The sequence below is a fragment of the Girardinichthys multiradiatus genome, chromosome 13 (genome assembly GCF_021462225.1).
Source record: "Girardinichthys multiradiatus isolate DD_20200921_A chromosome 13, DD_fGirMul_XY1, whole genome shotgun sequence".
Classification (NCBI taxonomy): domain Eukaryota; kingdom Metazoa; phylum Chordata; class Actinopteri; order Cyprinodontiformes; family Goodeidae; genus Girardinichthys; species Girardinichthys multiradiatus.
Genome location: NC_061806.1, coordinates 4,191,737 through 4,219,225, shown reverse-complemented (window position 1 = coordinate 4,219,225; position 27,489 = coordinate 4,191,737). Strand labels below are relative to the sequence as shown.

Here is a 27,489-nt window from a genome sequence, read left to right as displayed (position 1 = left end):
ATCCCCCTTCATAACCCCTTTTGTTCCCACTCATCCTTTTCGCCTCTTTTTGGTCCTTTTCCATTTCTTTCTTCTGCTCATGCTCCTCTGTTAGTTTTGTTGTCAGCTTCCACGCTTTCATCAGGTCTAAATCTATATATGTAACCATATGGTCGTAGATGGTAGGTCAGATACTCCAACACGTACTGCTGAACAGCATAAATGTAGTGAAAAGATACAACTAAATCTGAGCAGCAATTTGGACCCTGGGGAGACGGAAACAGAAAAAGCGAAAGAAAACATTTAGTAAGATCTTGAAATAAAACTGTTTCAGCATTACATTAACTAAAGACATGCAGTTAGATGTTTCAGAAAACATTTTACATACGGTCTGCTCTGGGAGCAGAGTCTTGTTTTGGAGCATTTTCACTTTTTAAATGAAAGGTCCAGTTTATGAAAACCTCAAGAATATGTATATTAGCTCTGGTAATTTCAGGGATTTCTAAATCCAGTGGGGAAAAATAAGTATTCAACATGTCTATATATTCCTTAGTTAATAAATTTGTAATTGAACTATTCACATAAAAATCACACAATTTGTTTGGCAACAACTCAAATATTATGCACATATACCAAAATCAAGGCAAATTAGTCTATAAATGAAGTTGTATGGAATAAATTGGAGGGACAATATTAATAATTATTGAACAGAAAAAGCACTACTGAAAGGCCTAAAATGTAAATAACACAGCAGAAATTGGTCAGTTTATGGAAACAATCCCCCCTTTCTCAGTGCAGCTAATCAGTTGGTTTAGTCCTAACTGGTGACCTATAAACGTTTTCTCAATATTAAGGTATTACACATTCCTTTCATGAGTAAAAGCAAAGAGCTCTCTCAGGATGTAGAAAACCAGCTTTGTTGTTTTGGAAAAACTAAGACATTCTCCTGAACCAGTGGTTAATTTGTGTTGCTTACCTCAATTGGAGTATAGTAGTCATAAATCATATTCCAAGGCCGAGGTCTTCGCTGTTGTCGTATAACGTAATGGTCTAGAGGATAAGGATGGAATGTTTGCCTGCCCTTCATGTCTCGGGTGTCTACTGGCTCCACTTTCATGGTCTCCATACATTTCCCCAGAGCCATGTCTTCTATTGTGGAGAAGTGAGTACATTCTCCTGTGTGAAAACCTCTTACAAATCTCCTCAGTGCTTCCTTACTCAGGACGTAACCTGCTCCTCCACTCATGTAGCCTTGACTTATGAATGGTTTAAACCTGCGACCCATGTACAATGGTTTTTCTGGGTCAAATTTGGATAAGATGTACTTCAGGTTCTCTACAACCACATATGTGTCATCATCTGCTTTCAGGAACCAGTTGGCTCCATCCAAATGGTGCTGGTGGATGTACTGGAGAGCTTTGATGGTCTTCCAATACAGATTTTCCCTTCCTTCACTCACATTCAGCTCCACAGTAGGGAAATCTGTCTTCACTGAACTCATGTACAGCACTTTGTGGCAATGCTTTCCCCACGTTGCCTTGACATGCTTGGTTCGTGATTCCAGGTTCTTAGGTCCGGTCATAATCCAACACAAAATCCGTGCAGAGGTAGGGGAATTTCCTGCCGAGTTGTTCCTTTTACTTGGTTCTAGAAATTCAAATAGACATGTTTTACATATGTTCAATTTCTGAAGCAGTGCTGAGTCATACAATTTTAACAGCATTAAAAAAAAAACCTTGTAAAGGTCGAGAATAGGGCAACATCTAAAGAGTGGATTATCACCACCTGTCTGTTGGGTAGCTTGGACAGTTACTTGATCCAGAGTTTTTAAGCTTGTGAAAATATTAATGACAATTAATCAATACAATCACTGATCAACAGTATTTTAAATATAAAGCATGACAGTTGATCAAAACTAAGTTAGAAGTTTAATTTAAGCGAAGAAAAGCATGTTGAGCCCAAAATGTTACTAGTTACATTTTTGTATTATTTTTATAGCTTATTTTACTCATCTTGTTTCATGATTAGGATTCACAGCCATACAACAAGCAGTTTCTTTTTTATAATCACTTTGAAGGGAACATTTTCTTAAAAGAATTTCTTATTTGCTACATTGCTGTGAAAAGGCTTTTATGCATGAAAGGATTTATCGTCTTTTTCATTTTTTGATAGAGAGCAAAATTCATGGTTCCATTAAGAATGGCAAGTTGTTTCGGTCTGAAGCAGCAAAACAGCCGACAACCATTAGCATTACACTGCCACCTCCATGTTTGACTATTGCTCTGATATTCTTTATCTCAAATGCGTTTAGTTTTACGGCAGATGTAATGGGACACATATCTTTAAAAAAGTTTCACCTTGGTTACCTCAGTCCACAAAGGGTTTTCTTCTCTTTTTTTTCAACCTTATATACTGAACATTTCTGAAAGTGAACAGACAACAGTAAGTGCAGTGTGTTTAAGAAAAAGAGGGCATATTGAAGAGTAGCACTCAACACTTCTGCTGCCCCCACCCTCACAGGCAAATGCCACCAGACAAACAAACAACAACCTCCAAAAAAATGGCGGTCAGTTTCCCTACTCAACCTTCATGTCAAGAGTGTAATCAAGATAATCTGCATACCGTATCAAGGGGTCCCATGTGGTGATGAATAATTTTACAGGGACCTTGAAGAAGAATCAAGTTCTCCAGCTTCAAATTGTAGAGTACCTTGCGTATCCAGTGGATGTGTTAAGCAAAATCAACCTACGGCCAGAGGGTTAGGAGTAATAGTACAACCAAATGCCAAGCTTACTGCGGCAAAAATATCAGACCAGAATGACATCAGCTTTGTACAGGACCAGAACATGTGGTTGGATAAGTGACATCTGCAACATGCCTGACAGAGTGGTACACTTTACCTAAGCTAGCATGGACCCTGTACAGAACCCTACATTGAATCAACCTATGACAAGCATATGTGGACAACAAATTAATCGGAGATAATGCAGAATCTCACTGCTGTGCAGGCAATTTATCAGGCTGTGGGTGACGGGTAAGACACCTTCATGAGGACCATACAATCGAGGCAGGTGATGTTGCCCGATACGGCAGAGCCGGGGTCCCACCTTGGAGTCAGGCCTAGGGTCGGGACTCGTCAGAGAGTGCCTGGTGGCTGAGTTGCTCTTCGCGGGACGCGGCCGGGCCAAGCCTGAATGAGAGATGCAAGGTCACCCCCCAGTGGGCCCACCACCTGCAGGGGGAACCATGAGGGACCGGTGCAAAGAGGACTGGGCAGCGGACGAAAGTGGAGACCTTGGCGGCCTGATCTTTGGATGCTTAGGCTGGCTCTAGGGATGTGGAATGTCACCTCGCTTGGAAGTAAGGAGCCTGTTGGACCACTTGTTTGCGGAGTATTGGACTATCTGCACGTTGTTGGATGTCACTGTGCCTCTCCAATGGCATTGGCCATTTTGGTATCCAGGACAGCCGCTCCTACATATCCCATCGAGCATTGCGATGGATATGACGAGCGTCCCAAGTCTGATGTCACAAGACGCTATATTGTAGATATGTTTATACTGTTTAATTTGTATTGTATTGCACCGACTACACCAAAACAAATTCCTTGTATGTCCAAAAACGTACTTGGCAATAAAGCTTTTCTGATTCTGATTCTGATTCTGATTCTGATTCTGATTCTGATTCTGATTCTGATTCTGATAGGAAGGCATCCGTTTTGAACACGCCGCCTTCTGCTAGAGACCGGACTAGCAACTGAAGTGCGCTCCTTTAAGAGAAGAGCTCCTGGAAGTTCATTCATTCTCTCTCGTTGGACAACGAACAATTCATAACTGAGGTTTCTGGACTAGGAAGGCCAGTTAATTTCACTTTGCCGATCGAAGACGTGAGCTTAACACGTAACTAAGAGCACGGAGTTTCGAGGAGTCGAACCGCTTCTGTGCTTCATCCCAAAGTCGACTTTTGATGGTCAGATCATATTTTCCCTTCTTGATGTGTTGTGTTGATGTCTGAAGCCGCTGTGCTAGCTCTGTGCGTGTTTTACCACCTGAGAGTCAACGCAGGTGCGCGGTAAGACTGGACTGTTAAAAAACCTCATGGTGAAATTCCCCATTTTCCTTTGTCTCCAATCTCACTGCTCGCTAGCTTGCCGCCAAAAGTTTTATAACTCTTTGTCTGTTCAGGAATTGGGGGACGTTTTATGACTCAGAATAACTGAGTTACAGTTGGAGCTGCGCCGCCCAAGCTCCACTCACCACCACACCCCTTTTCCATATTCTCATTCCTTCTTTTTGCCATAACTGCTGGTTGATTCAATACACACCCACTGCTGTTTGCTTTATTTGCTTAGTTAGATGTGTTACCCTTGTTATGTAGAATTTTGCATGTTGAGTAGGTGAAGATTAATAAATATTCACATAGATTAAAAGAGAGCGTTTTGTGTTCATTGTGTGCAAAAGTGATTCGTCAGTCAAAATAAGGTTAAAAGTTCCACACGTTTCGGCAGAAACGGTCGATTAAACAGTGACATCTCCGGCAATAGTTATTAATTATTACGGAGTATTTAACGGTTGTAATTGTCAAAGGCGTTGAGCCACAATTACAACACCAGAAACATCTCTGGTCTCGATTCATAAATGAGGATTTTGGTTAAGAAGTTAATTTTGTCAAATTATGATTTTTGATTATAATTATTGATCAAGATTAATCAATCAATAATCATAATCCCCAACAAGCCTGAGCTTGTGCAGGAGGTCGAGAGATATTGACTAGAAATAGCTCTGGAACCCATCTCCTCGAGAGGGGCTGGACTCACTTCTACTCTGGAGTGGCCCGCAGGGAGAGGCGGCGGGCTGGGGTGGGTTTGCTTGTTGCCCCCCAGCTCAGCTGTCTCGTGTTGGGGTTTACCCCAGTGGATGAGAGGGTTACATCGCTGTGCCTTTGGGTTGGGGACAGGTCTCTCTTCGGCCTACAGGCCAAGCGGTAGTGCTGAGTACCCGGCCTTCTTGGCGTCTCTGTCGGGGGTGTTGCATAGTAACCATCCCAGGGACTCCATTATTCTGCTGGAGAACTTCAACGCCAACGTGAGAGTTTGTTGTCGTCTCGTCAGACCTTCGGCCGCATGTATTCGACACTCGGGTGAAGAAAGGGGCTGAGCTGTCCACTGATCACCACCTGTAGGTGATCAGTGGAGGCCATGCACAAGGACTACCGGTTGGCCTCGAAGCGATTCCGGCAAACCGTCCGGTGCCTCAGGAGGGGGAAGCAGTGCTTTGCCAACACTGTTTACGGTGGGGATGGGGAACTGCTCCTCAATCCTGCCTTCGCGCATTCCCTGGTGGAAGCAGAGGCTGGGGACTTGAGGTTGGACTCTTTCATCACCCAGGCTGAAGTCACCAAGGTGGTTAAAAAGCTCCACAGTGGCAGGGCTTCAGGGGTGGTTGAGATCCGCCCTGAGTACCTCAAGTCTCTGGATGTTGTGGGGCTGTCATGGTTGACGTGCCTCTTCAACATTGCATGGTGGTTGGGGACAGTGCCTCTGGACTGGTAGACTGGGGCTGTGGTCCCCCTTCATAAGACGGGTGACCGGAGGGTGTGTTCCAACTACAGGGGGATCACACTCCTTAGCCTCCCCGGTAAGGCCTACGTCGGGGTGTTGGAGAGGATAGTCCGGCCGATAGTCGGACTCAGCTTCAGCAGGTGCAGTGTAGTTTTCGTCCCGCCTGTGGAACACTGGACCAGCTCTACACCCTCTGCAGGTTACTCGAGGTTTCATGGGGGTTTGCCCAACATCCCACATGTGTTTTGTGGACCTGGAGAAGGCATTCAAATGTGTCCCTCATGGTGCCCTGTGGGGGGCACCATGAGGTCTTGCTGTAGAGATGTTTGAGTCATTGACATTTGACATAAAACAAATCCAATGCTACTCCTTCAGCATTCTTTTACCCACAGGTATGCTGCCTCCGCGTTCAGTCTTGTTTACTTAATAGGTTTGGAAAAGCTACTGTTTTCTCTGTTTTCTTCAATGGATGCCTTCATTGTACCATAGTCTATAAGTAATGCTGCGGAAGCTTTTTTACCCTTTTCCTAACTGTGATCTTTACACAATGAGATCATTCTAATTCTTTCTAACCTGTCTCCAAACTATTACTTTACCTAAAGGATGAAAAAGTGGAAAAGTCAGGAAGAGTGAAGTAGGATAGTAGTTAAACTTGTTTTCACATTCATCAGATTTAATAGAAGTGATGCTAGGAGTGAGCTTAAAATGGCTGAAAATACTGAAAATGAATCAGAAAGGACTTCAGCAAAGTTTAGGTTTAAAGTTGCACACCGATGCAACCAGGTTGCTGCAGCTTTTTATGTTAATTGTCTCAAAATACATGTAGAAAACATTTAAAAGGTTTTATCACTGTCTTACTTTCTACATTACAAAAAACCTGCTTTTTAAACATAGATGTGAACCATTGTACTTGCCTTGCAGTAGGCTGAAAGTGAAACCCATGCACACACTAAGAAAATAATAATGTATTTTCTTCCAATATTATCAAATCAGATCAGAAGCTGTTGGAAACATGTACCATAACTGTCTCTGATTTAAACTATTATTGAAAATTGTGATAATAGGTTTACAAAAGTAAGCTTGATAAACTGAGTAAACTCATCTCCAGTTTGTTTTGGTTTCACTCATCAGACAGTTACCGAGCAAAGGAAGAATGCAGCTTTAGGCATTATTTTAATCTATAGTCAACTGTCATCTGTGTTAGAAATAATATTGCACTAATCTCAGTGTTTATTTACACTTTTAAAATATTTATTTTAAAAGCTTTCTTGTGCAAGCTAATCATACTCATCATGTCTGACGGTTTAACTGACAGAATTAGTCAGTTGTTTAAGTACAAGGAAACACAAGCCGAACATAAGCAGAAACTGTGGCGGGTGGAGTATTCACATACTAGAAAGGTAGAAATAGAGAACCCTGCTCAGCTCATCTGTATTATGTTCTCTACACTGTAACAAACCGTTTATATGACATAAATTGCAAGCTGCCTAATTAAAAGTGGCCTAATCAAAATCACAAGAACAGCTAAGTCATAGTCACATAACTTTGAGTCACATCTGCCCCATCCATCTTAAATAAATAAATGTTGACAGGGATCTATACGTTAACTGTAACTACCTACAAGACCTGCACAACAGGTTTATTTTTTTAAAAGTATATTTGCATAGTATACAGTTTCCTTATAATGTCAGAAGATTTATTAGAATGAGTGAAGGTGATTCACCATCTTTGCACGTTGCACCATGTTGTTATGTTTATTTAAAACAGTCCTAATAAAAATTATAAAAACATTTAATCTGATCGACCAACATAGCTATAATGGATAAAAAAAAAAAAAGTTAATGTCAAACTGCATCTGTTATAGTTGTTTCCACTAAATAGAAAAAAAAGACACCTAGAGAAAATATAATGATAGGATCAAATAAAAGGCTAAACCACAGATCATTTCTACTTTGCACAAATCATTTCAAGCGTTGCACACAGTGTGATAATTATTATGGCCACTCTAAACTTAAATTTTATACCCAAATTTATAAACACTTACCTGTGTATGCATTATGGCCATTAAGCCGATGATTTCCATTCCTCACAGAGACGGAGACCTGCTCCATTGGAACTATGGAGTTAAGCAGTAAGTGAAGGGTGAAAAATCCAGTCATCAACCCAATGGTGAACATCAAATCTTTAGGCCTCATTCTTCTAAATAAACCTGTCAAAAACACATATTTACAGAGGGCCCACCTAAAATAACAAGTTTTCAATTATCTAATTCGTGGCCGAAGGTGAGTGGAAAAAAAATTCAACAGTCCTCTTGAAAATAAAGAATTAAAACTGCATATAAATAACTAAAGATTTTACCTAAATGAAGCGATCAATTCTAGTTTGATCAGTAAGGAGCTAACAGATAGTACGACAGGATGAACACCAGCAGGTATTTTAACTGGTTTTATTTCAATAGGTGGAGCAAAGACCAACGTTGATCTGGTGTCACTGTACTCATTCAATCAGAGGGAATACGAAAGAAAGTAGGAGGGAGTTTAGAGGCATCAAACCTTTAGTTATCTAGACAAAACAGGTTTAGCTGCTGCTAGGTAATAAGGTGCTGCTTATCAGCTGTTAAATGCCCAATGTTTGACTTGGCTTCAGCAAGATTTTCGCTAGAACTTATCTTCTTTCTTTTTTTTATTATTATTTCGGACCTTCATCTTTCTCTCTCTTTCAAACCTGAATAAATAAGAAAGTAAATTATTTAATAGGTGCTTTTAAGCACAGATCGGCCATAATGCAACTAGTTGCTGCACAATATGTATATTAATGGTACATGTACATTAAATATCAGTCATTAGAAGTGTACATACAAAATTACGACCATGTTTATACACCATGGCAGAGTGCAGGCGGCTATCTATGGGGTAAGAACGCTGTCAAAAACAATGTGTATGCAAAGAGGGAAATGTGTGCATATTAGTCAATAGTTGTGCATAAGTAAAATCCAAAAGACGTATTGTATATTTTCTCTTTAAGAATACAAATTAAAATGTTACAGCTTCAAGAAATTACAAACAAGAAGTTCAAGTTTACAGTTGTGGTTTATTCTTTATGAATACAACATGCTATAACCGTTTGTGAATACGATTTCTTTTCTATGAGAATACGAATCTACAGCACTCGTACATCACGTGACACGAAATCACGTGATCTCAGGCTGGTTAGTGGAGCACAGAGTTAGGCCTTGGATGACGGAAAAGGGTAATGGGAGATAATTCAGTCTAAAAGGAATATTAGGAACAGAGGGGAGATAGGGGGGAAATCAAGAGTATTATGAATAAAGCATTGTTCTTATTTTTATGAAATACAAAACTAAAACATAGAATATAGTGGGTGGAGTTATACAATGATACAGTAGGCGGCGGTATGCACCTCTGACTTTGTTGCGAACCACCAGCAGAAGAAGAAGAAGCAGCAGGACTGGCGCTAAGATGACGGACCAAGAAAGCACGGTACAAAGCCAGGTAAAACATTACATTAAAATTGTTTTGGAACATTGGTAGTTTTATTTTTTAAATCATATAACAATCTAGTAGATAGACAATGTACAGCTTTATTTTATAAGTTTATTACCGCTGACTGAATACACTTGTACACACAGTATGAAACGGCTGTTTTTCCTGCTATTTAGTTGGAAACTGCTACTTGGGTCTTCTTGAATTTTTAAATAAATAAGCTATCATCCACACATTTTTTTCAACGACATACCGCTTTACAAATAAATATACAATTTTTATCACAGTTATATGTATCTTAATGTCGCTAATATATGCTAATATCAAAAATATATCAAAAATATATAGGATAAGTAACCTTTTTCATGTAGCTTTTTTGACCTCGTAACTGTATTGGCTTCTTTGTTTGGTCCAGTTAGCGGATATTCTAAACACGGCACACAGTCTGGTGTCGATGTTGAACAGAAGGTTAAGTTCTCCAGGGACGGTCAGGCCAGTTAGACAGGAAAATACAAGACAGTCTGTTGAGGGACACACAACCCAAATGGGGACAACTTCACAGTCAGGACAACTAATAAGATGACATCGATACAATTGAAACACATGCATCTGACTGTGGAATATGGTGCTTGAATTTGAAATGAACTTTTATTTTCAATAGCATTTTAATTTGTGCTGTGCTTATTGCATATATATTCTATTTTTTCCCTGTAGTTCTTCAGACAAAGAAGCCAATGTTGGCATTTCAAGTGCACAAATCCATTCTTTTCAAAGGTAAAAAAAACCAAAAACCTCCCAATGACACTCAGATCACAGTTAGTAAGTGTACATCCTAGTGAGTTCATAGTTAGATGAGAAAACCTGACTCTGCTCTAGGTCATCCCAAAGGTGTTCTATAAGGTTCAGGCCAGGACTCTGTGCAAGGCCGGTCATGTTTTTCTACACTTCCTTGCTGTCTCTTATCTTGACTTTAAGTTGCTTCTGTATAATCCTCAATAATTCTCTGTCTCCCTCTCTGAAGGCTCTTTTTTTCTTGTTAAGCAGGTCCTTCAGGTCATTGCTGATTCAAGGTTTGTTATTGGGGAAGCATCTCACGGTTCTGGTGGGGATGATGTTATCCACACAGACATTTATATAGTCGGTTACACACTCAGTCATGGCATTGATGTCCTCTCTATGTGGCTGGCACAGTGCGTCCCAGTCTGTAGCCTCAAAGCAACCTTGCAGAGCTTCTTCAGCTTCCTGTGACCATTTTCTCACAGTCCTCTTTATTACAGGTCGTCTCTGAACAAGGGGCTTATATTTCGAGCAGAGAAAAACAAGATTGTGATCTGATTTGCCTAGAGAAGGTCTTGCTGTAGAGATGTTTGAGTCATTGACATTTGCATAAAACAAATCCAATGTTTTGTTTTCTCTGGTAGAGCAGCTGACAAATTGTTGAAACGTTGGAAGTGTAGCAGAGAGTGAAGCATGGTTAAAATCACCAGAAATTGCCACAAAAGCATTGGGGTTTTGTGTCTGTAGCTTAGCAACAACTGAGCTGATGGCATCACATGCAGTGTCAGCAACAGCGGAAGGTGGAACGTAAACTGTTACCAAAATAACACTGGTGAACTCTCTGGGTAAATAATATGGAGGAAAACTTACTGCCAACAGTTCAATATCTGGACTTCAGAGATGACACTTCACAGTAACATGTCCTGGATTACACCATCTGTTGTTCACAAGTACTGCCAGTCCACCTCCTTTACATTTGACGCTCCTCTTTAAATCTCTGTCTCCTCGTATGGTTAAAAAGCCCGGCAGAGAGACGCTGGAGTCGGGGATATGATCCTGCAGCCATGTCTCAGTAAAACACATGATACTGCATGCCCGGTACTCTGGCTGGGTCCTTTGTAGGGCTTGGAGTTCATCCAACTTGTTTCCCAATGATCTCACATTGCCCATCAAAATCGACGGAAGAGATGGTTTGAACTTCCTCCTTCTCTCTCTTCTCTTTGCTCCTGCTCTGCATCCACGGCGTCTCCTTTTCAACTCATCAGGGATTTGGGGTTGTAGCTGAAGTATTATTTGAGCTTTTGAGATATTAATCAGCTGCTTCCGGTTGTAAGAAACAACCTCGATGCCATGGCATTGCATCATAACAAATGTCCAAAAATAGAAAGTATTAAGAAAAATCCTCCAAGCTGCACAGCATCCGACACTGGAGTGGACAGTCATCCAAAAAAAATCAACTGTATCCACCACAAGAGGAAGAGTTCCCAAAAAAGAATAAATCAGAATCAAAAGTAACAGAGCTACTCCAACCTGCTGCCACCTTGAGCGGCGCAATTCTAGAATCATAAATGCCCTGTTAAAATAGATATATTAATAAGAACCGTCATCTGAATTTAATGCTTAAGTTAACGTTTCATGTCTACCCATACCTTGAGCTTTGCAAACATTTCTGGATGTCTTGCTTTGACTCCCCCAGTGGATCCAAGAACAAAGATCTTTTGTCTTGTGGGTAGATCACCTAATAAGTGTGCAATCAACAGTCTTCATGTGGATTTGCTTATGACATAACTATTATATAAGATATTTTTAAAATATAAAAACAAATTCTTACCACTAATGTCCAGTGGTTGTGACGATTATTAATTCCCAGAATTACTTCATAATCCATTGGGTTCATCTGTGCTTTTAAAAAGCAGTCAACATTTTTTGATGTCACCAACCAAAAATGTATGTTTAGTAATACAAATAATGTACCAAGATTAGAATTTGCTCTAAGTGCTACAGCAAAACCTGGTAATATATATTCAAGAATAAATATCACAACCAATAACATATTATCTTATCATTGATTCAAAACTGTTATTACCACATGGAAAACTCACACATAAACACATAGTAGAATGCATGAGATATACCTTTAATCTTGGACTTTTTCCTGCCACATTGCTGTCATTGCAAATGAATCAATAAAAGCAGCCTGACCTGTATTCTGGATGTTGTAATCATTCACGATTATAGCAATAAATGCATTAACAGACTGCAAATGTATTAAAAGACCAAAGATTGGCAAAATACTGTAACAACTTTGAAATTTAAAAACAATATAACTGCACTTTTCCTCCAAAGTATCTCAGGCCTATAAAGAGCAAATGTTTCCAAATTCACAGGACTTGTCCATGATGAGAGGAATAAACACAGTGAAGGACTTGTTGAAAAAAGAATTTGTTCCCATGTTATAGAGGGGGAACTGATTATTTCAGCTGTCTGAAATATTCTGTTCCCCCCTGTAACTCTGGCAAATAAAGAGTAAATGTGTCCACATTCACAAGAATAGTTGTGTATGATGTGAGGAATGACCCACCCAAAATATAAGGTGATTGGTTCATCTCTGTCCCATGGGGCAACAAAACATTACGAGGTGTGAGCGTCAGGCTGGAATACTGTGTTCCTCTATGATGTTCCTATAAATATTTTCCCCTCTTTTAAAAAGAGAGGAAATATGTTCTCATACATGACAGGGACAATATGTTTAATATAGGAATATGTAAAGTACTTAAATAATACTAGAGAGGATTATTTTAAACAAAACAACATCAGACATTACCATTATCAAAGCAGTAAAATGTCTATTATAAATCCAGTATTTTGTCATATTTTACATTAGAACTTTACCAGAAAAATAAGCTACACTCTCATCTATTGAGGAAGCCAACAGAGTGAGCATCATTGTTTTATATCAGTAATAAAAAAGTAGAAATAAACACAACATGTTGGAAAACAGTGTTTGGTGTCTGACTGATGTCCGTCAGGTTAAAGTGAACATGACACAAGTTGGAAAAGACAAACAACACGAAACTGTGCAAAAAACAGCCTCACAAGACCAGGTTCAATTTGTATTTATTTCTTTTTTCTATGTGCTGTTGATTAAAAATGAAGTAACAACATTGACATGAATACGTTTCGTCGTTATACCGACAAATCGATCAGAAAAGCTGTGAAGACGGCCTCTCTGGCTGCAGTGCGCGCTCCCGACACAGGGGGAACAGAATATTTCAGGGGAACAGAATTTCGCACAAAACTGGAGGCTGACGCCGCTGAATCCGCGGAGCTTGAATATCCAACTTTAAACCAACTTCACCGCGGTGGAGATAAGCACCAGCTTCCTCACGATCCACGATAAGCAGTAAAAAATGACTGACTGACTGAATTAAATATTAATAAATGCCGAAATGTTGCGTGGCAGTCAGATGTTCTAGTTGCCCCAGTGAACAAGTAAGCCGGTTTTCATCCCCTAAAGATCTAACTCTACGAGATCAATGGGCGAAGCAAGTACTGAGAAGAAGGTGGCCTCGGCTGGCCCGAACGCTCAGCTTCTGCATGATGATCGGATGATCTGTCTGAGGCTGAATCCCTTTTTGATTGACAGCAAAATCAGCGATCTTTTAAATTAAAAAATTTGACAGTTCGGTTGTTTTCGAGTTTTTTTTTTTAAAGTCTGTAGATGGTAAGTGATTTATTGTTCGTCCTGTCCTGTGTTTTAAAGGCTGGCCGTTCACAAAAGCCTCGAGCTCCAAGGGTAGAGAAGCAAAGCAAGAGCACTGAGGCTCCATCATAGCAGAACATTTCAGAAACTATTTGGAATGAGGGAAAAAAAAGCTATATTTATAAACAGATTAAGTTGTGTTTTAGACTGTCTATTGGTAGCGGATCTAATCTTTGTGTGCTCGTGAGTTATGCAGCCATAACTGGTTCTGGATGATGGCTTCATAGCAGACAGGTGTTCTTCTCTCTTCCTGGTGTTGTGCCGTAAAGTGATGGTCTGCCAAAAACTGATCGGGTAAGATCGGGCGCGTCACCGCGAAGGAGCGAGCAGCGAGAGGGGGAGGAGCTTGCTGCAGGAGCGCGCCCAGCCTTTGAGAGTTCTTTCTCGGTGGTTTAGCTCTTGAAGTCAATAAAAGAAAGACAAATAAAACAGTTATATCTGTATGGTCAATGTTACAGCAAAGGCGTGTCTCGTTTATCCTTTTCTTCTTATAAAACCTGCGACGTTCTCACTGTGAAGGTTTCGGTTTCACGCTTTCGTCGTTTGTCATAAATATCTACAAATTTACATTTTAAACTATAGCAATAAGAATAAACTTTTGATCATTTATCTGCACTAACTTTGCTTGGATTTAGAACCACTCTGTCACTCAACTGTACTGTGATGGATGTAACTTAATACATGACAAAATAAAATTTAAAAAAATGTTTTTTGACGTATATTTTTTTCAAGGTGGTTATTATTCATTTATTTTGAAAATAAAAATAGAACAGGTAGTGCCCAATGAAAACGTTGCAAAATTTCGAAATTATAAACTATTTCACTCAGAGGAACTACATTTTACAGATCTCAGTGAAGGCATGAATTAAGTCCCAAATGGCAAACAATTGATGTTTTTCTTTGCTACAAGATGATTATGGCCAATATGTCTTGACCAATGAAATGTAATTTCTGCCTTAAATTACTTTATTTTACTGATGGGCTGAATTTCACAGACCTCTGAGAATGCAGTCTGTGCAAAATTGCCAAAATAGCCAGAAATCTAGGTGTTTTTCTTCTGCCAAAAATTGATTATGGCCTTTTTTCTGACCATTGAAATGTAATTTCAGCCTAAAAGTGCTCTGCTTCAGTTTGAGAAAGTATATTTTACTGATCTTACTGAAAACTGCCCAGTCCACACTAAATAAAATACACAAAATGAAAAATATTGCACTATTTTGTTTGCCAAAAATGGATCAAGGCTTGTTTTCTGACCCTTGAAATTTTATTTCTGCCTAAAATAACTTTATTCCATTCAGAGGGATTATTTTTATCGATTTTGCTGAACACAATCTATCCCACACTAAAGAAAAGCCCGGCATGGACAATATCTAGGTATTTCACCTGCCAAAAAGTGATTAAGGCTTGTTTTCTGACCCTTGAAATGTTATTTCTGCCTAAAATAACTTTATTTCATTCAAAGGGAATATACTTTACTGATCTTGCAACAAACAATCATTCCCACACTGAAAAAGGTCCCCAAATGGACCAAATAGGACTATTTCACCTGCCAAAAATTGATCATGTATTATTTTCTTACTCATGAGACACTATTTCTGTCTAAAATTGCTTCATTTCATTGACGGGGGTCATATTTAAGACATCTTGCTGAGCACAGACCCTCCCACAATGAAAAAGATCCCCGAAAGTACAATTTGGGGGTATTTCACCTGCCAAAAACTGATAACCGCTTAGTCTATGACCCATGGAATAATATTTCTGTCTAAAAGTGCTTTATTTTATTTAGGGGGATCATATTTAAGACATCTTGCTGAGCACTGATTGGATGTGATGTGTGCCCAAGATGGTTCCACCAAAACTGCGTGAAGATGCAAGTCAAAGCCAATACAGGAAAATTTGTCTGTGAGGCATGTCAATGAAAAAAAAAGTTGTGTTAATGTATCCAGGGTTCTGTTGCATATTGCCTCTTGTCAAGATGTAAGTAAAGCGACAGTTGCAAAGCCTACTTTTCTATACAGGTCCTTCTCAAAATATTAGCATATTGTGATAAAGTTCATTATTTTCCATAATGTAATGATGAAAATTTAACATTCATATATTTTAGATTCATTGCACACTAACTGAAATATTTCAGGTCTTTTATTGTCTTAATACGGATGATTTTGGCATACAGCTCATGAAAACCCAAAATTCCTATCTCACAAAATTAGCATATTTCATCCGACCAATAAAAGAAAAGTGTTTTTAATACAAAAAACGTCAACCTTCAAATAATCATGTACAGTTATGCACTCAATACTTGGTCGGGAATCCTTTTGGAGAATGACAGCTTCAATGCGGCGTGGCATGGAGGCAATCAGCCTGTGGCACTGCTGAGGTCTTATGGAGGTCCAGGATGCTTCGATAGCGGCCTTTAGCTCATCCAGAGTGTTGGGTCTTGAGTCTCTCAACGTTCTCTTCACAATATCCCACAGATTCTCTATGGGGTTCAGGTCAGGAGAGTTGGCAGGCCAATTGAGCACAGTGATACCATGGTCAGTAAACCATTTACCAGTGGTTTTGGCACTGTGAGCAGGTGCCAGGTCGTGCTGAAAAATGAAATCTTCATCTCCATAAAGCTTTTCAGCAGATGGAAGCATGAAGTGCTCCAAAATCTCCTGATAGCTAGCTGCATTGACCCTGCCCTTGATAAAACACAGTGGACCAACACCAGCAGCTGACACGGCACCCCAGACCATCACTGACTGTGGGTACTTGACACTGGACTTCTGGCATTTTGGCATTTCCTTCTCCCCAGTCTTCCTCCAGACTCTGGCACCTTGATTTCCGAATGACATGCAGAATTTGCTTTCATCCGAAAAAAGTACTTTGGACCACTGAGCAACAGTCCAGTGCTGCTTCTCTGTAGCCCAGGTCAGGCGCTTCTGCCGCTGTTTCTGCTTCAAAAGTGGCTTGATCTGGGGAATGCGGCATCTGTAGCCCATTTTCTGCACACGCCTGTGCACGGTGGCTCTGGATATTTCTACTCCAGACTCAGTCCACTGCTTCCGCAGGTCCCCCAAGGTCTGGAATCGGCCCTTCTCCACAATCTTCCTCAGGGTCCGGTCACCTCTTCTCGTTGTGCAGCGTTTTCTGCCACACTTTTTCCTTCCCACAGACTTCCCACTGAGGTGCCTTGATACAGCACTCTGGGAACAGCCTATTTGTTCAGAAATATCTTTCTGTGTCTTACCCTCTTGCTTGAGGGTGTCAATAGTGGCCTTCTGGACAGCAGTCAGGTCGGCAGTCTTACCCATGATTGGGGTTTTGAGTGATGAACCAGGCTGGGAGTTTTAAAGGCCTCAGGAATCTTTTGCAGGTGTTTGGAGTTAACTCGTTGATTCAGATGATTAGGTTCATAGCTCGTTTAGAGACCCTTTTAATGATATGCTAATTTTGTGAGATAGGAATTTTGGGTTTTCATGAGCTGTATGCCAAAATCATCCGTATTAAGACAATAAAAGACCTGAAATATTTCAGTTAGTGTGCAATGAATCTAAAATATATGAATGTTAAATTTTCATCATGACATTATGGAAAATAATGAACTATATCACAATATGCTAATATTTTGAGAAGGACCTGTATATTTATTTTGATTTCTGAGAGGAACAAATATTTCCAGTTGAATTTTTTTGTTCATTTAAAATCTTGTTTGATCAAAATTAAGTCAGTTCACTTTTTGAAGATGTGTTGTTTACATTTTTGATTTGAGCATACAAATGTGTTCGTAGATGTTGATAGATTCTGAAGTGATAGCATAAAATAAGTTATTTGTACGAGAAATCTTGATCATGATCTCTTGAAAAAGTTTCAGTTGAAATGAGACCAGGACTACCAGGTATGTAAAAATAAAGAATAGATCTTTTGTGGGTTTCTATCTCTTTTTCATGAGTGAAACTGTCCTATGTCAGCCATTTTTGGGGTGTTTAACACATTGAAATGAGTGTGGCATGCTTTGGATAATAACGCCTACAGGAAAGAGACATTTAAAGGCAGATTAGTCCTGCAAAAATTCATTGTAAAGCCATTTGAGCTGGATAGCTTGTTTGCAAAGAAACATGGGTAAGTGGAAGGGCTTGTACTTTTGGGGATTTATTTAGTGTGGGAGGGTCTGTACTCAGTAAGATGTCTTAAATATGATCCCCCTAAATAAAATAAAGCACTTTTATACAGAAATTACATTCCATGGGTCATAGACTAAGATGTCATCAGTTTTCGGCAGGTGAAATACCCCCAAATTGTACTTTTGGGGATTTTGTTTAGTGTGGGTGGGTCTGTGCTCAGCAAGATGTCTTAAATATGATCCCCCTAAATAAAATAAAGCACTTTTAGACAGAAATATTATTCCATTGGTCATAGACTAAGCTGTTATCAGTTTTCGGCAGGTGAAATACCCCCAAATTGTACTTTTGGGGATCTTTTTCATTGTGGGAGGATCTGTGCTCAGCAAGATGTCTTAAATATGACCCCCGTCAATGAAATGAAGCAATTTTAGACAGAAATATTGTCTCATGAGTAAAAAACTAATACATGATCAATTTTTGGCAGCTGAAATAGTCCTATTTGGTCCATTTGGGGACCTTTTTCAGTGTGGGAATGATTGTTTGTTGCAGGATCAGTAAAGTATATTCCCCCTGAATGGAATAAAGTTATTTTAGGCAGAAATAACATTTCAAGGGTCAGAAAACAAGCCTTGATCAATTTTTGGTAAACAAAATAGTGCAATATCTTTCATTTTGTGAATTGTATTTAGTGTGGACGGGGCAGTTTTCAGTAAGATCAGTAAAATATAATTTCTCAGACTGAAGCAGAGCACTTTTAGGCTGAAATTACATTTCAATGGTCAGAAAAAAGGCCATAATCAATTTTTGGCAGAAGAAAAACACCTAGATTTCTGGCTATTTTGGCAATTTTGCACAGAGTGCATTCTCAGAGGTCTGTGAAATTCAGCTCATCAGTAAAACAGTCATTTAAGGCAGAAATTACATTTAATTGGTCAAGACATATTGGCCATTATCATTTTTTAGCAAAAAAAAACATCGATTTTTTGCCATTTGGGACTTAATTCATGCCTTCACTGAGATCTGTAAAATGTAGTTCCTCTGAGTGAAATACAGCTTATAATTTCGAAATTTTACAACGTTTTCATTGGGCACTACCTGTTCTATTTTTATTTTTATTTTCAAAATAAATGAATAATAACCACCTTGAAAAAAATATACATCAAAAAACAGTTTTTTAAATTTTATTTAGTCATTTATTAAGTTACATCCATCACAGTACAGTTGAGTGACAGAGTGGTTCTTGTTAAACTTTACTATTGTAAACGCTCTTACTCAACATGTTTCAATACTGCCACCTGTTGTTGTTATGTATGTTACTCCTGGTGTGCGCATGTGCAACGTCATTATGTCATGATTTTACATTTTACCTTTACTGAAGAGGATGGTGCTGTAAGCAAAAGGGCTTACATGTAACTTTGTTAAAGTTCTTCAATAAATATGCCTGATAGAGGCTGAAGAAACTCACAGACTCACTTATTTTCATCTCTCTGCAACGTAAATACCTCTGCGCACCACTCATCGCAACAAGTTATGGGCCCAGGAAGCAGAGCAACGATCGCGACCAGAGAATTGTATTTTGAGGAAGAAAGCCGCACGGATTGAGCGGGACTTCTACAAGCTATGCTAAATTCATTAGCATTGAGATAAGTGAGTGCTTATACTGAGTTGAACGCGACGTATTACGCGGGAACTATTGAGATGATAAGGTTCGCAAGATGGCAAGCAGAGCTGCTGGTTTAATGGCGTCACCTCAACTTTTCTTCGATGGGTCGGAAGATAAGTATGACTTGTGGGAAACAACATTTCTTGGCCATTTGCACATCCTAAAGCTAAAAGAGACTATCTTGAAAGAGCCTTCAAGTGATGAACAGCGAGCACAAGATAATCAGAAAAGCGCAGACTGCTATGCTGAGCTAATAAGGCTAATAGATGATAAATGCCTGTCTCTGATAAGACACGATGCCGCAGACAATGGCAGAAAAGCTCTGAAGATACTAAAAGAACACTATTCAGGCAAAAGCAAGCCAAGAATAATAAACTTGTACACATCTTTGACAAACCTAAGAATGTCCGACAATGAGACTGTTACTAATTACCTGATAAGGGCAGAGAATATCATTACGGCATTAAAAGATGCAGGAGAGAACCTAAGTGATGGATTAATTATAGCCATGATACTAAATGGCCTGCCAGAGTCATTCAAACCACTGGCTGTACATGTGACTCAAAATGAAGATGAAGTTACATTCACAGACTTTAAAAGAAGATTAAGAGTTTATGAAGAAGCAGAAAAAATGAAGAAAACAGATGGTAAGGATAATGTGATGAAGACAGATGTGAAGCTGAACAAAAGTATCAGCAAAATCATTACTGCCGACAGAAAAGATGATTATTCTAACCTGAAGTGTTGCAAATGTGGGTTAAAAGGAGACAAGGCAAGAATGTGTTCCAGGAAAGTATGGTGCAGTTACTGCAGACGAAATACACACCATGAATCTGTGTGCAAGAAAAAGGAGGGATTGAAAAGCACTAGAAAAGTCTCTGAACAACAAGAGGAAGAAGAAGACAGACTCTTCAAGGTCAAGCACGCAAAAGAACATAGGCCAGTGGACAATGTAAAGAAGAAAGGCATTATGGTAGATGCAGGAGCAACATCTCACATCATCAACGACATCACAAAGTTTATACGTTTTGACAGCGCATTCCACCCGGAGAGCCACTCTGTTGAGCTAGCAGATGGAACCAGGTGCACCGGGATGGCACAACAAAGAGGGACTGCGGTGATCCACCTTCTAGACAACGAGGGACGACAGCAAAGAGCACAGCTGCGAGAAGCACTCTACATGCCATCATATCCACAGGAAATTTTCTCAGTCGCAAGGGCAACAAATGGAGGAGCAACTATCACCTTCCAGCAGGGGAACTGTCATGTGATGGACAAAGATGGACTCAGGTTTGACATATATGAAAGTGGTAACCTGTACTATTTACCCACAATTGAGGTTGTGACAGATGAATGTAAAGTATGCCATGATTTGCAGACTTGGCATGAGATTTTGGGCCATTGCAATTATGAGGATGTAGAAAAGCTTCAAAAGATAGTTAAAGGTATGGAGATAAAAGGAAGCAAAACTAAACCAGGGCAGTTATGTGAGACAAAAAGGCTGACAGACCTTTACAACTAGTTCACACTGATCTAACAGGCCCCATGTCAACACCCAGCATGGAAGGTTACAGATATGCACAGTCATTTACAGACGATTATTCTGGCATTATCATGGTCTATTTTTTGAAGTCCAAGACTGATACTCTTCAAGCCACTGAGAAATATTTGGCAGACATGGCACCTTATGGGGAAGTGAAGTGTATCCGCTCAGATAATGGTACCGAGTTTACAAACAAAGAGTACAGAGTTATGTTAACCAAGAATAAGATCAGGCATGAGACTTCGGCACCTTATTCACCACACCAGAATGGAACAGCAGAGAGAGCCTGGAGAACCCTCAATGACATGTCCAGATGTCTGTTACTAGAAAGTAAGTTACCAGATAAGTTTTGGAACTATGCTATGCAAGCCGCAGCATATGTGAGGAACAGATGCTACAACAGACGAACAGAAAAGACACCTCATGAAATGATCTCAGGAAAACAACCAGATGTGTCCAAGTTGCAGAAATTTGGGTCACAGTGTTATGCTTACAAGCAGGAGAAGAGCAAGTTTGACTCAAGAAGTGAGCAAGGTATCTTTATCGGTTATGACAAAAACAGCCCGGCGTATCTAGTGTATTATCCTAAAACTGAAAAGATACAGAGCCATAGACTGGTAAGATTCACAACTAAAACAACAAGAGAAGAGTCACAAACTGAGCCTACCATAGAATATGTTCAAGAGGATCTGTACACAAGAACTCTTGAAAAAGACGATGGAAGTGTTGAAAATGAACCTGATAAAAGATATATTTCTGAGGTTGCACCAGAACAGACTGTAACTAGAAGGAACCCACCAAGAAACAGAAAGAAACCAGAGCACCTACAGAATTTTGAGACTGAGGATGCAGTAGATAAACTACAAATGAGTGTAGACTCTTGTTACAGAGCAGTTTGCAATATTCCTCAAACTTATATGGAAGCTATTGCATCGCCTAATTCAAGGCAATGGAAAGAAGCTATGAGAGAGGAAATACAGTCTCTGAAAGAAAATGAGACTTTCATACTCACCCAGCTACCACATGGCAAAAAGACAGTGGGGGGAAAATGGGTTTTTGCACTAAAAAATGAGGTTGATGGAACTGATAGATTTAAAGCAAGGTATGTGGCGAAAGGTTACTATTAAAAACAAGGCATCGACCATGAAGAGACATTTTCACCAACAGCTGACATGACAAGTGTAAGAGTGGTTATGCAAAAAGCAGCACAAGAACATCTAATATTACATCAGATGGATGTTAAATCCGCATATTTGCATGGGCCTATCGACCACGAAATTTACATAGACCAACCACAAGGTTTTGAGAAAAAGTCTAAAACAGGAGAAAAACTTGTTTGCAAGCTACAAAAGTCTCTCTATGGTCTAAAACAATCAGGCAGAAATTGGAATGATTTACTGCATGTTTACTTGAGTGAAAATGATTACAAACAAAACCCTAGTGACCAATGTTTGTATAGTAGAGAGAAAAATGGTGAAAAGATCATCTTACTGGTATGGGTGGATGACCTTATCATTGCAGCCAACAGTGAGAAGGTTTTGAAGGAAGCTAAGAAGATGCTAAATGAAAAGTTCAAAATGAAAGACCTAGGAAGACTGAAACATTTTCTAGGAATAGATTTTGATCAAACAGAAGAACAAGTTAAAATGTCACAGAAGAAATATGTCACCAAAATATTAAAGAGATTTGGAATGGAGGATTGCAAACCAAGAGAGACTCCATGTGAATAAAAGCTGGAGTATTCAGATAATGCAGACAGAATGGAAAATCCAAGAAAGTACAGAGAAGCAGTGGGGAGTTTAATATATTTGTCCACATGTACATGACCAGACATAAGTTTTGTGGTCAGTAAACTGGCGCAACACCTCACTGAACCAACAGTAGAGCACTGGAATACAGTGAAACACGTTCTCCGATATCTAAAAGGTACAGCAGAAAAAGAGTTAAGTTTTAAAACAATTAACTCACAAAACCTCAGACTAAAAATTTTCTGTGATGCTGATTGGGCATCAGATACAACTGATAGGTGGAGCATAACTGGATATTGTGCTAGGTTAAATGATGAAAGTTCTTTGATCTCTTGGAAGACGAAGAAGCAACCAACAGTGGCACTGTCTACCTGCGAGGCAGAGTACATATCATTAGCATCTGCAATACAAGAATGTTTTTTTTCTGGAACAACTTCTGAAGGGCATAGATAGTTACCAGTATTCACAAACAAAAGTTTATGAAGACAACCAAGGCACTATTGCACTGGCTAAGAACCCAGTGAACTGACAGAGATGTAAACATATTGATATTAAGTACCATTTTATTAGGGAAGTAGTTAACACTGGACAGGTAGTGCTGCAATATTGTCCTACTGATCAAAGGCTTGCAGATTTAATGACAAAACCTGCTACTAAATTAAAACTGAAAAAGTTTTCCCAGGAGATATTTGGCACATAAATGTGCAGGGATATGTTTTCAAGATAACTCAGTGAGTTACGAGCGAGTGGGGGTGTTAAACTTTACTATTGTAAACGCTCTTACTCAACATGTTTCAATACTGCCACCTGTTGTTGTTGTTATGTATGTTACTCCTGGTGTGCGCATGTGCGACGTCATTATGTCATGATTTTACGTTTTACCTTTACTGAAGAGGATGGCGCTGTAAGCAAAAGGGCTTACATGTAACTTTGTTAAAGTTCTTCAATAAATATGCCTGATAGAGGCTGAAGAAACTCACAGACTCACTTATTTTCATCTCTCTGCAACGTAAATACCTCTGCGCACCACTCATCGCAACAGTTCTAAATCCAAGCAAAGTTAGTGCAGATAAATGATCAAAAGTTTATTCTTATTGCTATAGTCAGTCAGTCATTTTCTACCACTTATTCCATAATGGGTTGCAGGGGAGCTGGTGCCTATCTCCAGCAGTCTATGGGCAAGAGGCAGGGTACACCCTGGACAGATCACCAGTCCATTGCATGGCAACACACAAACAACCATGCACACACTCATTCATACACCTAAGGTCAATTTACCTAACAGGCATGTCTTTGGACTGTGGGAGGAAGCTGGAGTACCTGGTGAGAACCCACACATGCATGGGGAGAACATGCAAACTCCATGCAGAAAGACCCCAGGCTGGGAATTGAACCCAGGACCTTCTTGCTGCAAGGCAACAGTGCTACCAACTGCACCACCATGCAGCCCCTTATTGCTATAGTTTAAAATGTAAATTTGCAGATATTTATGACAAACGACGAAAGCGTGAAACCGAAACCTTCACAGTGAGAACGTCGCAAGTTTTATAAGAAGAAAAGGATAAACGAGACACGCCTTTGCTGTAACATTGACCATACAGATATAACTGTTTTATTTGTCTTTCTTTTGTTGACTTCAAGAGCTAAACCACCGAGAAAGAACTCTCAAAACCAGACACTCAGCTGACAGGCTGGGTGCGCTCCTGCAGCAAGCTCCTCCCCATCTCACTGCTCGCTCCTTCGCGGTGACGCGCCCGATCTTACCCGATCAGTTTTTGGCAGACCATCACTTTACGGCACAACACCAGGAAGAGAGAAGAACGCCTGTCTGCTATGAAGCCATCATCCAGAACCAGTTACGGCTGCATAACTCATGAGCACACAAAGATTAGATCCGCTACCAATAGACAGTCTAAAACACAACTTAATCTGTTTATAAATATAGCTTTTTTTCCCCTCATTCCAAATAGTTTCTATGATGGAGCCTCAGTGCTCTTGCTTTGCTTCTCTACCCTCGGAGCTCGAGGCTTTTGTGAACGGCCAGCCTTTAAAACACAGGACAGGACGAACAATAAATCACTTACCATCTACAGACTTTAAAAAAAAACCTCGAAAACAACCGAACTGTCAAATTTTTTAATTTAAAAGATTGCTGATTCGCTCATTTCGCTGTCAATCAAAAAGGGATTCAGCCTCAGACAGATCATCCAGTCATTCTGCAGAAGCTGAGCGTCCGGGCCAGCCGAGGCCAGCCCACTGCCCCCATAGACCCCCAGAGATGCTGAGCGTCTGATGGGCGGGACAAAACCCAGCATTTTTGCTTCGCTATTGAACTCACTATTTAAAGCACCGTGAAGCTGCGGGATGAGTGAGAGGAAAGCCGCGTCGTTACCAGTGATAAAAAGCTGATTAGAGTTTGGCATCAGACTCAGATAGTTGGCAGCTTTGCTAAACAGTGAGAACTTGTTGCTGGAGATGGTCATTGTGATAGCCCAGGACACTTAGCTAAGTACGGTTTATATACTATGTTTGTAGTTTATGGTAATGGTAAACAACATAATTTTGATATAATTGTTTCTTATGAATGGAGATTACAAAACAGCATCCAACTTTTGTTTTAAAAAAAATTTAATCAGCTTGTTAAGTAGGATTTTCTAAATCTTATATGTTTTGTATATACTGGTATGTCATATACCTGTCATGAATTGAGGGTGTTTTGGTTTATGTTTGAGTTTTAGTTATTCTTCCAGTGTACGTTTTAGATCTTGTTTCTGTTTATTTTCCTGGCGGTGCTTTAGTTTCTTATTATCCTTCATGTTCTGTACGTTATGTTTTCCTGATTAGTTTTGTATCTTTGGATTTCTGTTTTGCCCAGTCATGTTTTGTTCTCCCTGCCTCTGTCAGTCAGAGCAATTAACTTCATTCGATCCACCTACACCATGTAATCAGTCTCTACGTTTCACCTGCACCATGCTCTATTTATGCACTGCCATTCTGTTCATTCTTTGCGGAAACATTATCACTTTTCAGTACTTCTAGTCATGCCATGCCTGTCTTGCCTGCTCCTGAGAGTGAGATTTGTTTTAGTTTTTTTTTGGCTTAACATAAAGCCTTTGATTTTACTTACCGTTACACTGCCTGTCCGTCTGCATTCTGGGGTCCTCCGCCACACCACACCTGACAACATCAGAGTAATAACTTGGAGATAGGAAGGATGGTTACAAACCACCATGTTCAGATCAGAAAATGGCTATGGGAGAGTAGACCAGACATTACTCACTTGTTTGATATTTGGCAAAAGGCAAGGGTAGCTGTTGATATCAGTAACATTGATTTGTTGTAATCTACTTCAAGGTCACTGATATATATCTCATTACAGTTGAGATGAAATTGATCATGCTTTCTTACTTTTATGCTTGAAAGAAAACTCATTACCTGTATTAACTGCACCTGTTTGAACTTATCTGTATAAAAGACACCTGTCCACACACTCAATCAAACAAACTCCAACCTCTCCACAATGGCCAAGAGCAGAGAGCTGTGTAAGGACAGCATGGATAAAATAGTAGACCTGCAGAAGGCTGGGATGGGTTACAGGAAAATAGCCCAGCAGCTTGGTGAGAAGGCAACAACTGTTGGCGCAATTCTAAGAAAATGGAAGAAGTTCAAGATGACGGTCAATCCCCCTCAGTCTGGGGCTCCATGCAAGATCTCACCTCGTAGGGCATCAATGATCATGAGGAAGGTGGGGGATCATGCCAGAACTACATGCCAAGACCTAGTCAATGACCTGAAGAGAGCTGGGACCACAATCTCAAAGAAGACCATTACTAACACACTACGCCGCCATGGATTAAAATCCTGCAGCGCACGCAAGGTCCCCCTGATCAAGCCATCGCATGTCCAGGCCCACCTGAAGTCTGTCAGTGACCATGTGGATGATTCAGAGGAGGAATGGGAGAAGGTCATGTGGTCTGATGAACAAAAATAGAGCTATTTGGTCTAAACTCCACAGCCATGTTTGGAGGAGGAAGAGAGATGACTACAACCCCAAGAACACCATCCCTACCGTGAAGCATGGAGGTGGAAACATCATTCTTTGGGGATGCTTTTCTGCACCTTATTGAGGGGAGGCTGGATGGGGTCATGTATCAGGAGATCTTAGCCAACAACCTCCTTCGCTCAGTAAGGGCAATGAAGATGGGTCGTGGCTGGGTCTTCCAGCATGACAACGACCCGAAGCACACAGCCAGGGCAACTAAGGATTGGCTCCTTAAGAAGCATCTCAAGGTCCTGGAGTGGCCTAGCCTGTCTCCAGACCTGAACCCAATCGAAAATCTTTGGAGGGAGCTGAAAGTCTGTATTGCCCAGCGACAGCCCCGAAACCTGAAGGGTCTGGAGAAGATCTGTATGGAGGAGTGGTCCAGAATCCCTGCTGCAGTGTGTGCAAACCTTGTCAAGAACTCCAGGAAATGTCTGATATCTGTAATTGCAAACAAAGGTTTCACTACCAAATATTAAGTTTTGTTTTTCTAATTTGTCAAATTATGTTCGGCAATAAAATGCAAATTAATTACTTAAACATCACACAAGGTGATGTTCTGGATTTTTGTCTCTCAGATTCCGTCACTCACAGTTGAAGAGTACCTATGATAAAAATGAAAGACTTCTACATGCTTTGTAAGTGGGAAAACCTGCAAAATTGACAGTGCATCAAATACTTGTTCTCCCCACTGTAGATATATAGATATAGATCGGGACCTGTTTATTACCATTCAATGTTTCGAAGGGAATTGATATCCATCTCCAAACCTTCACCAGTGGACCCTTCCTCCTTCAGTCATCAT

The 27,489-nt window shown here is 40.0% G+C and overlaps 1 protein-coding gene across 1 annotated transcript; it reads right to left on the bottom strand.

Annotated features, from left to right (window-relative positions):
- Positions 1-77: 77 nt before the first annotated feature.
- si:dkey-202e17.1 (uncharacterized protein LOC555344 homolog) lies at positions 78-7,790 on the bottom strand. The gene is made up of 3 exons (XM_047383881.1): positions 7,584-7,790; positions 956-1,626; positions 78-245 (listed from the first exon to the last, which is right to left on the bottom strand). The coding sequence occupies exons 1-3, from the start codon at positions 7,732-7,734 to the stop codon at positions 78-80; spliced, it is 990 nt and encodes a 329-aa protein (XP_047239837.1). The 5' UTR covers positions 7,735-7,790.
- Between the last annotated feature and the right edge of the window lie 19,699 nt (positions 7,791-27,489).

Excerpts from the sequence above, each read along its gene's own strand:
- si:dkey-202e17.1 (XM_047383881.1), bottom strand. The coding sequence starts at position 7,734 with ATGAGGCCTAAAGATTTGATGTTCACCATTGGGTTGATGACTGGATTT. Across the intron at positions 1,627-7,583 it reads TGGCCATAATGCATACACAG|AACCAAGTAAAAGGAACAAC; the intron begins GTAAGTGTTTAT and ends TTGAATTTCTAG. Across the intron at positions 246-955 it reads ACTACTATACTCCAATTGAG|GGTCCAAATTGCTGCTCAGA; the intron begins GTAAGCAACACA and ends CCGTCTCCCCAG.